Source organism: Aricia agestis, chromosome 2, assembly GCF_905147365.1.
Source record: "Aricia agestis chromosome 2, ilAriAges1.1, whole genome shotgun sequence".
Lineage (NCBI taxonomy): Eukaryota > Metazoa > Arthropoda > Insecta > Lepidoptera > Lycaenidae > Aricia > Aricia agestis.
Window position 1 is genome coordinate 21,164,731 of NC_056407.1, and position 13,686 is coordinate 21,178,416.

The 13,686-nt window shown below is 36.9% G+C and overlaps 1 protein-coding gene across 1 annotated transcript in view; it reads left to right on the plus strand.

The window, feature by feature from the left end:
- LOC121739755 overlaps positions 1-13,686 on the plus strand; it is a 134,346-nt gene that overhangs the window by 86,245 nt on the left and 34,415 nt on the right. The window contains exons 3-4 of the mRNA XM_042132307.1: positions 7,354-7,466; positions 11,659-11,754. Of these exons, the coding sequence (XP_041988241.1) occupies positions 7,354-7,466; positions 11,659-11,754 (209 nt within the window). The remainder of the gene's footprint in view (positions 1-7,353; positions 7,467-11,658; positions 11,755-13,686) is intronic.

Below are 13,686 nucleotides of genomic sequence, written 5' to 3' on the forward strand. Positions count from 1 at the left end.
AAGAAGTGACAGTACATTCAATATCATAATATCTATAAGCGATTTTACTACTAATATACTTATAATATTATTATAATATCATTAGCCGTATAAAAACAATCAAGTTGCGTTCAATTTTTAATATATTATTATAATATAGCTTTGCTTATATGAAATTTTAATAAGACGCTGTTAAAACTTAATGCGTGTCTCCATTGCGTATTTATTTTACTTACAAACCTTTTGCTTAAAAATTAAGACTTTTTCCTCGGAAATTTATCCTAAAGACATAAAGCACACTATTCTAGAGATATCATAGCTTACTCCAATATCGTCGCCGTGACACAATGGAAACCCGCCGTTCTCCGACGCATATTGAGAGCATGTGGTCGTTGGGTCTTATATTGCTTTGTTCGAATTAATGTTATTGACAATACAAAACATATCAGGAACACAGATGGCTTTGTTTCCCCTGTATTTAGTACTTAATTATCTTTGTACTATTGATTATTTATATACTTACATAATATATAATTCATGAGGTACAACATTATTATGTTTTAATCTTTTGGCAAACATCAGATCTATAATGTAATGTCTGAATTTTATTGTTTTTTTAAGATTTAAACGTAATCGGAATAAATATAAATAGCTTTAAATTTGTTTTTTTTAGAATGATGTAGAAAATTCATTTTAGCCTCAAATGTCACTAAGCAACATAAGAAAACAAAAAAAATGCTCTTCAATTAAAACAATGTACCTAATATAGTATTACAAAATGTGCTATTACTTGAAACTAATAATTAAGTTATATTATTATGTATATTTGGTATTACAATCAAGTTGAATACGCCTGTATACATTGGTTACATTTGTTCTATCTGCAGATTGTTACAGAACTCACGTTAAATATACCAGCGTATTGGACATGGTGAGGAGTCAGCAGTATTTACACATTGTTGGCGTGAATTTATACGGACGAATCGGAGCTGGTTAGCAATATTAGTTTCGCGCATACGAACTTTGCCTGAATTGGTTTTGAATATCGATTTTGAATGAATATTCAATGGAATGTAATATTCAAAAACGAATTTAAATACAATCATGTGATCCATAGGCACCTCGTGGTTTGAAGTTTAAACTTATTTGTTACTTATTTACATATCAAATATAAATGTTAAATAATAAAAGAAGCCTAACAGTACTCAATCTACCGAAACTCCAAAAAGTCCCAAAAACTTCCCTCTTCCTGGGTAATTCTAGTAAATATAAACTCAAAACACCTGTTTAGTAAATAGTTAAAACTTGTATGCTTGCTCAAGTTCCGCAGAACTTGCTAGAACTTAACATATCCAGTGGCAAGTTAAACATTTACATCGGGGAGTTTAGTTTGTAAGACAGATATGGCCTTATACCAGACTAATTTAAACTAGAGTTAAATCAACAATACTTAATTCACCGCTGATATGTATTTCGTCAAACCAGCTCATAATCATCTGTCTATCGCCGACTATTACTACTGTGCCGAAAAATCTGACTTCTTGAATGAGCGCCAACCATAATGATCTTGGGCTCTCATCCATCCACTGCCCTCCACTTTCTTTAAACTGTAAATCGAATCGGCTGCAGGGTATTCTACGCTACGTTTTCTTCATAGATTTATCATCATCTGCAGACATGGCCAGTCCACTTCATTAAACTGGCTCATTTATACCTAAATTAGTACTTAGATATGAATGTGTCTGTTGATGAATGAGATAGTTCTCAGTTTAAACCTTAACTTGTATTACTTTCTGAAATACCACTAGTATCCCACATTTGTATTATTACTAGCTAAAAACCGAATGTAAGGGCTCGCGTCGTCACACCTTGCAACTGACTAATTATCATCACACACACACATCTATATATATAAAAATGGATTTTCAAATGTGTTAGTCGCGCTAAAACTCGAAAACGGCTGGACGGATTGGGCTGATTTTAGTCTTAAAATATTCGTAGAAGTCCAGGGAAGGTTTTAAAGTGACACGAAGTTCACCGGGACAGCTAGTCTACATATAAATAAAAATTACTATGTTATAGCATACATCAATAGGCATGATAGTTTTTCTGTAAAGTGTACCACAAAATGTTCAGGTTGTGGGATATACTAGAGCTCGCTTCGCTCGCCCTTATAAACCATGTTTTGTTTGATATCCATTTCAATCTATTACAAAATATTATTTAATACGTACAGTAAAATATTAGTCTAATATTCCAAAATTCACGGCTGTCTGCGGTCCATTTGGACAATTGTATTCAACTAATATCCTGTCAGAGTTTCACCAGTCGCCATATTAGTTCAGACCTGCGGCGAGAGTCCGCGACGATATTATGGAGGCATCGCTAATATAATATTACTAGCTGTTGCCCGCGACTTCGTCCGCGTGGACTTCAGTTTATAGCGCGCGATGTCAACAAAATTGGTGTCAAAAGCTTTTATAAAAAAACCCTGGTACCCCTTAAATCAATAGAGCTGTGCAGTGTGCACACAATAAGTATTTCATTTTTTATATTAAACTTTATATTTTATGCCAAATTTTAAAGCTTATTTAGCCCTCCAATTACACAACTTTACCCATAAACTATTAATCATTGATAGATTTAAGGTTACGTCACTGCACAGATAAAGTACTGAGTTATTTAATACCGTAGAATAGATATAACAATCGAAAAAAATCGAAACTTAAATGGAAGATGATACCACGTCTTATAGGAAGACTTTTGAGCAAGCGTCAGCGCGATGTAGAAGACGCACGGCGCCATCTATTATGAATTGTTGGAACTAACTTAATTTGAACAAATTTACGCATTTTCACCCCCTTACAACCCTTTTTTTCAGTAAAAAAGTAGCCTATGTCCTTTCTCAGGCTTTAGACTATCTGTATACAAAATTTCATTACAATCGGTTCGGTAGTTTTGGCGTTTGGCGTGAAAGCGAGACTGACAGACAGTCAGACAGACAGAGATACTTTTGGCGTTTGGCGTGAAAGCGAGACTGACAGACAGACAGACAGACAGAGATACTTTCGCATTTATAATATTAGTATAGATTATGTGCACACTGCACAGCTGTTTTTGGGTATTTTGATTAATTAAGGGCCGCGCTACACCGGAATGGCAGCGGCGAGGCGAGCACTTTCAGCGCTGCCATTCCGGTGTAGCGCGGCCCTAAGAGGGGTACCACTTACCAGGGTTTTAAAAAGTTTTTAAATTTGACACAAATTTTGTTGACACCGCGCGCTATAAACTAAAGTCCACGCGGACGAAGTCGCGGGCAACAGCTAGTGTTACAATAAAGTAAAAAATAAAACGCCATCTGCTGAATCGTATTAGAACTAAAATGTTCATTCCATCGATATATTTCTGGATTTTTTATAATATTATACATAAAATATGTTTAAGATTTTTGAAATTTTATTTTAATACACATCCAAGACCCAGGAACATTGAAAACTTTTTGTTCCGCCTGCGGGACTCGAACCCAGGACCCCCGGGATGAGCGCTGGCCACGCGCAATGCGAATTCATTTTCATCGATATTTTCATGGAAATAAGATATTTTCCCACATCAAAATGTAGCCTATGTCCTTTCTCAGACTCTAGAATAACTGTGTACAAAATTTCATTGCAATCGGTTCAGTAGTTTTGGCGTGAAAGCAAGACAGACAGACAGACAGACAGACAGACAGAGATACTTTCGCATTTATAATATTATAGTATGGATTGTATCGTGTACTGCATGTACCATCAGAGTTAGTTCGTGGGTAGATGGCGGATCTATTTTATTTGGTCGGGTTATGCCAATTGTCATGTCAATATTAGTTGTGACTTGTTGACATGGCTTGACATTCTCTAACAGTGGTGATTCATGTGAGTGAAATTCGAATTTCATTGCAACGAGAGGCAACACGATGCTACATAATATAATTAGGGCCTGCCCACATCTCCACGACACGACGTCGTCAACGTGGAACGGTGCAGCGGTTACGTGGCACGGTATGTTGACGTGACGTGCAAATGTATGTTAACGTAACGTAAAATATACGTCACGATATAGCAACATTATACGTCGCCATGCCTTGTAAAACTGCTACATTCTTCACTACCGATCTAGATGTGGACCGCACAATACGTATTCTGCTTTTGCGATTGTTAACAACGGAGAAAGAGAAGAAAAGATTTTTACGTTACGTTGACATAAATTTACACGTTACGTTAACGTACCGTGCCACGTTACCGCACCGTTCCACGTTGACGACGTCGTGAAGTGGAGGTGTGGTCAGGCTCAGAAATACAACATTGAAAATTAAGCGGCGTCAAATTATTTAAATGTATAGCCTTAACTTATATTTTTATTTATATTTTTAGCCTTAATTTATATTTTTAGAATGTAAATAACACCTTTTTCCTGATGTACTACTCCAAATCCATTTTAACATAATATTATTAAATTAATTTAAGATGATTTTAAAATTAACTATTTATCAATTTTATAACCAACACTTTTTCCAATAAAAAATATACCTTCCTTTTTGAAACGAAGTTTTGTTTCTGGAAAATTCTCGCATTTAAATCACAATAATATTCTTGCGGTTGGAAAACACTTGAGTGCACTGATTTTCTTTTAAAGCATTTCAGTGTCTTCAAGATAAGAAATGTCGCTCATTTCTTCGTCACAATATTTTATGCAAGAGGACAACAGATCTCTCCGCGTTTTAATATTGCAAAGCCATAAATTTTCTTTTATTTGCTTCGGTAAAAAATATTTACCCTATTGCAATTCTCGATGTAACTTAACAGCATGGACGTGTCGTCAGTAATATAATAATAATAATAATATAATAATATATATGGACGCTTCACACCACGTCAGTCTGGCCCCGTGCTAAGTACCTAAAGGACTTGTGTTACAGGTACCAGACAACGGAAATATATTTAATACTTTATACTATACATATATTTAAGATTTTTATTATATCATACATATATTTAATACACATCCAGACCCGGGAACATTGAAAACTTTTTGTTCCGTCGGCGGGATTCGAACCCGCGACCCCCGGCTTGAGCTACCGACGCGCTCACCACTGAGCCACAGAGGTCGTCGTAATAATAACAGCCTACGTATGTTTTTCATAAATCATGTTACGGAAAAAGATACACCTCTGCCGATTAACTTTACTCCTCCTCAAAATATGGTTATCAAAGTCGGCTTACTTTCGAAAGGTTTTCGATTCATACAAACGAATATTTTCACTTATAATACCACAAGAGCTTCAAAATTATCGGATATTTCCCGATAGATTCGTTGCAAACAAATGAAGGATTCAAGTTTTTCAGGTTAAAAAATCACGAGCGCGAAGCGCGAGTGATTTTTCCTGAAAAACTTGACGACTTTATTTGTTTGCAGGGAACCTTGAGGGAAATGCCAGATAATTTTGAAGCTCGTGTGGTATTAGGGGGATTATTTTTCCGTCCCAAATGTCGGCCAATATAATTGCACCATGAGACACAATTGAATTCAACCTGTCAGTTTGACGTGTTTGTCTTTTATATATAGCAACTACCAGAGAAAATTTTCAAAAAATTATCAGTATAATACCATGTAGGTTGTACCACGTGACGTCGAATGGTGCAATTCTATTGGTCGATATTTGGGTCGGAAAAATAATCTTTGAAATAATATACATAGATAAAACATGTATTAAAATTAAATATTAACATACGACTTTTTAAAACGGAACGGCATGTTAGCAGCCAATGGAAACCATTAGGAAAGCGATGATGAATAAATTAATTGCTGAGTAACGTAATTGCAAAATGTGATATTCATTTCTAATAATATATTTTGAATCTGATAGCATATGAATTACCTGATGGCTTACTAATTCTTCAGCTTTTTACAAATATATTGACACTAGTGAGCAAATTACACTATTAACATTATATCAATATACATTAACATTTAAAAAAATTATCAATTTAGGTAGCAGTATGAACGCAAGTGAGTACGAATGTATAAGAATCACAGTTTATCGTTAGAAAAACAAAAAAATACATCAACATTATTTACAGAATAAAACTTCGTTTGCCTAAAAATCCTAATTTCCATATTTGGTCCGAGGCTTTGCAGCTTGCAGAGCGGAATATTTGGAAAAATATAAACAAAATATTTACGAGCACGCGACTCGCGAGTTGTCGACGAACGTTTTAAAGAGGGGCATAAACTTTTTTACGTAACGTCGTTAGGACAAGGGGTGGTTTATTAAAGTCAATAATTAAGAATAATAATGACCATTATTATCTGTAATTTAATTAAAATGTAAAGAATATTACGTACGTAAATATTAGAGAAAAATATAATTTTCTTAATGATGGTGTGAGTTTCCATTTGAAAGGTCACCCATTGTGTATAGAAGAGATGATATTTTCGAATAGGTATAGCAATAAGAAATGAGATGATAATATTGCATTATGGTTATGCAAAAACTTTTTGCATTATGGTTCTGCAGTATTGGTGTGCCTGTTTGAATACCAATAAAATCACATACATTCTTCATTATACAATACATAGACGCTAAACGCATTCGATACCGTTCAATAAGAAACTTAAATATTTCTCCATTCAGTTCGTTTTAAGTTACACTTGTTTATCACTTGCGAACTTAATTAATTGCCCCAGTTCCTAGATAAAGTTGCCCGGGGACCACAATCAATGACGTAAGACTTGAGACCTAAGTGATATTTAAGACCTCAATAAAGCTCACACGTGCGATATAGCCTGCACTAAATCTATGGAGTTTATTACTCTGTTTATTTTACGCTTTAAAGCTTTCCACGGGAGCTTTTCTGTTCTATTTTAAGGAAAATTTTGAGTGTAATTGAAATTGTACATTTCGGCGTGATAAAAATTGTTTATGGCTTCATTTTGGAATATTTTAATTTTTACTAATTAGTAAAATTATTATTAGTAATCTCGTACTTACATCGTGGCATCAAAATAGCAAATTCTCGACTCTTTTCGATTTAAATATTAATTGCTTAATGTTTTTAAGGATTAATAGTAGCCTATGTCATATGGACGCTGTTATGCAATAGCGTATCATCTCACAAAAAAATACGTATTGAGATATAAATGCAATCATGTTCTTTAAATCATTTAGAACAAGACTGCATTCGTAACTACACAATTTCTTATGGATTAATTTACAAATGCTTAACAGCGACAATATATACTTTGATCAAAACAAATATAATCCCTTTTTCAATTATTTCTTCTATAGAGGTTGTGATAGTTGTTTTATGAAATAACGACTTCATGTAATTTTTCCAGTGGCGGGTCTAGACGACGTGTGGGTGGAGCTGAGGGCGCCGAGGTTTGTGGTGCACGGGCACAGCGCCGTGCTGCGGTGCGACCACAACGTGCAGCCCGACACCCTGTATAAGGTCAGTGTAAGGCTGCGTTTCCACCGTGCGTTGTGAGGAATGTGTTTTTAAGAACCAATAGAAACGCTTCATTTGCCTGTCCATATTGTGCGCAATGATTGTAAAACACATTCCTCGCAACGCAGCTTAGCTCATCTCCGGTGGAAGCGCAGCCTAGTACATGGTGCAGTGGCACCCTGTATAAAGTCATTATAATCATTCTATCTAGTAAGTGCACCAAGTAAACGTAATTTTTTTACTCTTTCACTTCGTATGCTTTCTTATACAAATAAAATTTACGTACGTCTGTCTAATGTTAGGCATTGTTTATTATGAACTTATAATGTTATTTTCATTAATATTTTCACGATTTACTACAATATATTTAATATTAATGGTTAAAATTAGATTAATACTTAAAATATAACGAAACACAATTCGGGCAACCCACAAGACTGTGGTTTGAGCACGGCTCATTCAGGTTTCACATGCTTTACATATTTAGCACCACTAAAAACAGCCGAGTATGTGCGCCAACATAATATTATTATAGTTAGAGCGCAGAGCAATGCACACATGATATTTGTGATTTTTCATAACAGCGAAATGAAAGTTTTGTTATTTTAAATTTGTTTTGTATTGCATAACAATGTTAACACTCTTTAGATAAATGTTATCTGACACTGCAAAATCTAGTCATGTAGGTTTAGTCAACAAACTCTGTCAATATTATCGTTGGATCGACTACTGCTCACTGTACAAACATGTTTAGTGATATCCCTTCGATGTCGATATATTGGTGTTTGCGAAGTGAAATGAATTGTCGGGGGCAGGTGTGCTCGTAGCTCTCGTAGCATCGTAGCACTTCGTAGCTCTTGTAGCGACGTTCGTAGCACCTTGTAGCTCTCGTAGCGACGTTCATAGCACTTCGTAGCAACTCACGTAGCGACGTTTGTAGCACTTCGTAGCTCTCGTAGCGACGTTTGTAGCACTTCGTAGTTCTCGTAGCGACGTTCGTAGCACCTCGTAGCTGCTCGTAGCAGTTGTACCGAAATCGTAGCACTCGTAGCACACGTAGCGACGTCGTCGTAGCACTTAGTTAAACACACTAGGCCGAAGTTACGCGGCGGAAATTCCGCATGATTACGCCCGCAATATCAAACGCATACAATATACGGACGGAACGCGACGGAATAGTGTGTCATCGGTAATTTAAAATACATTCGGGCATAATTATGCAGAATTTCCGCCGCGTAACTTCGGCCTAGTGTGTTTAGACACTTATACCGAAGCATGCGTCGCGTCGCGTCGTAGCGTTTCATAGCAATCATAACGACTTGTAGCACATGAAGCGATATCAAAAGTAGCGTCAGCCAAAATATCGTTATTTTATAAAAGCTTAAAGTATTTCTTTACACAATACACATCCCCTATAGATTAAACACGACCAGCAACTATGGAGTCTTGGTTACTTCAGGTGAACGTCTTTCGTTAAAGTTCTTCGGGATAGCATTTGAACTGCCACTTTTATTTGTTCGTAGCGGCTCATAGCACCCGTAGCGGCATTGTAGCGGCGCGTAACTCTCGTAGCGGCATCGTAGCAGCTCGTATCTCTTGTAGCTCTCATAGCGGCATCATAGCGACTCATAGTTCTCGTAGCGGCATCGTAGTGGCTCGTAGCACCCGTAGCGGGATCGTAGCGGCTCATAGCGCCCGCAGCGGCATCGTAGTTTCTCGTAAGCTCGTAGAGACTGCTACGTATTGATTTGCGTGGTTTAACGTTTGCAGCGTTGATTTTTATACCAAACACAAATATTTAATTTCGTTGTTCGTAGTATTTGTTCATTAAAAAATTAAATATTTTTTGAACAACTTTTAATTTATTATAATATTGAATTTGTGTCATTTCTCGTTACCTAAATTTAGCTTTCTATTTCAAACACGAACGAAAATACTACGAGTCGTTCGTAAAAACCTTAATTAAAGTATTACTTCGAACCGTAAAGTAAACAGGATGGAGCCGAGTTTTAAAAGTCACAAAAGTTTCCTCGAGAGCTCGCTGCTATTTTTGATGATTAAAAACATACTTGAAGCACTTCAAGTTTTCAGTTTTAGAAAAGGAACTGTCTCACTCGACCTATTTTAGCTCTAGTGAGACACAGAAATGCCCATTCATCACGATTCGCGGTGTTTAAATATTTTAACGCGTTACACGATGCGTGAAATACCTTCTGTGTAAAATTATTTTGTGCTACTATTATTTAATAAGTTCGCTTCGTGGTTAAATGTAAAGAGATTTTAAAATAAATGTGTTTCTGGAAATTTTCATTTTACTGTAAAAATTTTATTAATGGTATTTTTAAATCTCGTGATTTTATCACTATTCACTAGCCACATACTCTTTTTTATGTTAAAAGCTTCAAATTGTGTAAAACCTAGATGAAATTATTAACTTATAACAATTCCTTGGTCCAAAAAATTTGATAAACGAGACAAAAAAAATAACACGAGGCCGAGCCGAGCAAATCGAATCAAAGAGCCAAGGAAATCTGTGCTTATACACTCAAAAACATATACCTCTTTTTGTCGCAGGAGGATAAAAGAGACTGCTTAGTGTTTAAGCGCTGCTTAGAAACAAGTACAGTCAAGTAATCAAGTATGTACTGAGCCAGGTTGACCCGGCTTGAGCTGGCACGCTAAAACAAAGCCTGAAAATTACTCACACATTTACTTAACTACTAAACAAACGTTTGCTCACAAATATTTTGACGAAATAAACTTTCTTACAAATTTCCTAAATGAAAATTGTAAAAGAACAACAATGTTTAGCGTTGATTTTAAAAGTCATGTCTTTTAAGGAATAAGAAATTTTATATAGAGGTCCCAGATAGGGGCCTTTATTTCTGTGTTTACGTAAGTTTTTACTGTCCACCCTCAAAACGAAAACAAAAATTAATTACTAATTAGTTATGAATAAGTGTTGTAAATTGTAATGTTTTAAGCAAAGTTTATAATATTATAATGTATTATTGTAAGCCTGTACACTCGGTACGCTCAGAGCTAGTAAACTGATAATTATTGTATATTTTCTCAGTTAAGTGAATTGTGTAAGTTCTTTTGAGAAATAAATGTCTTAAACCATTTATAATCTTATTAGTTGATACCGACTTTTTAAAAATACTCAGTGTTTACAATAATAATATTATGTACCATCGAGGAAATTTATTCCTAGGCAGTTGACAGACCAACGTCATTTGGTCGGATCATGTCAATTCAATGTTAACTATGATCTGTCGGCTGGGTTTGTCGTAAAGCGACCGGACTACGTAGGTCCGCCATCTGCCTAAGAATCAACAAGTACTATAACCAAATTCTCACTTTGTTCACAATACGGCCTTTCTGTATTGAGAGCCTTTAACGCGAGTATATACATCCGTTAAGTATTCAAACTTTTTTGTCATAAACATGGACGTATAAAAGTCATAATAAATAATATAATAGCTCCCACACCGGTTTCGGTGAGGTGGCCGGTTTCATTGAAACCAGGCCAGCTACGCAGGAGTAATTTTATAGTGCCCAAGTGTGTGCGCAGTACACAAGAGCACTCTATATTCCTTTACTCTCATAACCCAGTGGGACGGCAGACCGACACGACCGGTGGGAGATCAGGCGCAGGACCGACTTTTTACTGGCCCATCCGACGCATGGATCATCTTACTTGTCAGACAATCAGGTGATCAGCCTACATTGTCCTAACCAAACTTGGAAATAACATGTTTCCAACGCGGCAATCGAACCCACGACCTCCGAGTCAAGAGCTGCGCTCTATACCACTAGACCACGGAGGCGTTACATAAAAGTCATAAATACTATTGGGAACAATCCAACACAAGCTTTTCAGTTTAAGTAAAAGTCATTTTTATTAAGTAGGCTTAATATAATTTAAATATTTTCCCGTGATGCTTCCCCCTTGTTCGGACATTAATGTCATGAAAATTTGGCTGTCTCCCGCTTTGCTTGGGAAGGGAAATTGGATTTCTCCTACTCCTTTCTTCTGGTTAATTTCACTGCGGGTCCCAAGACAGATTTAGCTTGTCCCTCGGGCACCCCTGAGATCATAATATCAAAGGGTTTTTGTGATTGATTACCACTGTTGATCCTGGCGACACAGGAGTTGCAGTAGTGGGCCCGCTAAATACCGTGCATTTTTCAGGTGGTGTTCTTCAAGAGCGGTCAGCGCATCATGCAGTACGTGCAGGGCCGCGATCCGCCCTTCGAGGTCTACAACTTCACCGGCGCCGACATCAATGTAAATATTAATCTTATATGTAAAATTCTCGTGTCACAATGTTAGGCCGCGTACTCTTCCGAAACGGTTTTACTGATTTTAACCAAATTTTATATGCGTACTAGCTGTCCCGGTGAATTTCGTGTCACTTTAAAACCTTCCCTGGACTTCTACGAATATTTTAAGACTAAAATCAGCGCAATCTGTTCAGCCGTTTTCGAGTTTTAGCGCGACTAACACATTTGGAAATCCATTTTTATATATAAGATTCAGTGGGTCTGAGAATCGGCTACTGGGTACTTTTTATATTGATAAGTGCATTTGTTGAATAAATAATAGTAAATTATTACAACTCGAGACGACGACTGTTTGTGCGACGTGATGGCGATGGACGTTGCCATTTTAATGAAATTTTATATGTAGGTACTATCAGAGAAGTTGATTTATAGGTAGATAGCGGACCTAATTCAAACCCATCCAACCAACAGCTTACATTAAATTGACATAAGCCGACCACATGACGTACGTCAACTGCCTAAGAATCAATTTCCTCGATGGTACATTCGTTAGGCCTGAGAATAGGTTTTTATCTACTTTTTATATTGATACTAGAAATAATTAGACATTTTATAGGGCAAACACTTGCCGGGTCAGCTAGTAATAACTAAAGTATGACGCCCGCAACTCCTTTGCAACAAAATTCGTTCATCGCGCGGGAACCGTACATTTCAGGATAAAAAGTATCCTATGTCCTTTTCCGAGATGAAAGTATGGAGATTGGAGATACATTCCAAATTTCAGCAAAATCGGTTCAGCGGTTTCGGCGCCAAGAAGTTAACACACAGACACACTTTCGCTTTTAATATTAGTATGGATATAATACGCTTCACACCACGTCAGTCTGGCCCCGTTCTAAGTACCCAAAGGACTTGTGCTGTGACTTGTGCGGGTACTACACAACGGAATTTTTTTTTTTTTTTTATGAAATAAAGGGGCAAACGAGCAAACGGGTCACCTGATGGAAATCAGAAGAGCTGCATGTGCGTTGCCGGCCTTTTAAGAGGGAATAGGGTAATAGGGGAGGGTAGGGAAGGGAAGGGAATAGGGGAGGGTAGGAAAGGGAATAGGGTAGGGGATTGGGCCTCCGGTAAACTCACTCACTCGGCGAAACAGCGCAAGCGCTGTTTCACGCCGGTTTTCTGTGAGAACGTGGTATTTATCCGGTCGAGCCGGCCCATTCGTGCCGAAGCATGGCTCTCTCACGTATAAAATTTAATGCTTATACCCTATATTACCATACATAATTTATTATTTAACATGGATGTACCATCACCCAGGAACATTGAAAACTTTTGGTTCCCTCGGCGGGATTTGAACCCGCGACCATCGATTTGGTCTATCGCGCGCTTACCAACTAAGCCACAGAGGTCTTCGAATATTCTAATTACTTTGTGTAATGTAAATTATATTGTGTAATTTAGATCATGTAATTTATATGCTAATCCACGTTTGACACGCTGGAATTGAGTTTTTTTTGGGATTTTGAATTAAAGTTTTATACTGCTTTCAACTAAACAAAGAGAGATTAATGTCTTGGCTCTTAAACCTATTATAGACTCAGACCATCCATCCATACTTATATTATAAATACAAAAGTCTGTATGTATGTCTATCTGTAAACTCTGTACGTCCAAACGCTGAACAGATTATGGCGTTTGGTATGGAGATACTTTGATTACCGGCAAAGGACATAATGTGATACATTTTATCCCGGAAAAATGTGCGTTTCCCACGCGGTAAATTAATTTTGGCGCATCTCAGTTACGAGCATCATCTAGTAATAAATAATAATACTCCCCACACCGGTTTCGGTGACGGTGGCCGGTTTCATTGAAACCAGACCAGGTACGCAGGAGTGATTTTATAGTTCCCAAGTGTGTGCGCAGTACACAA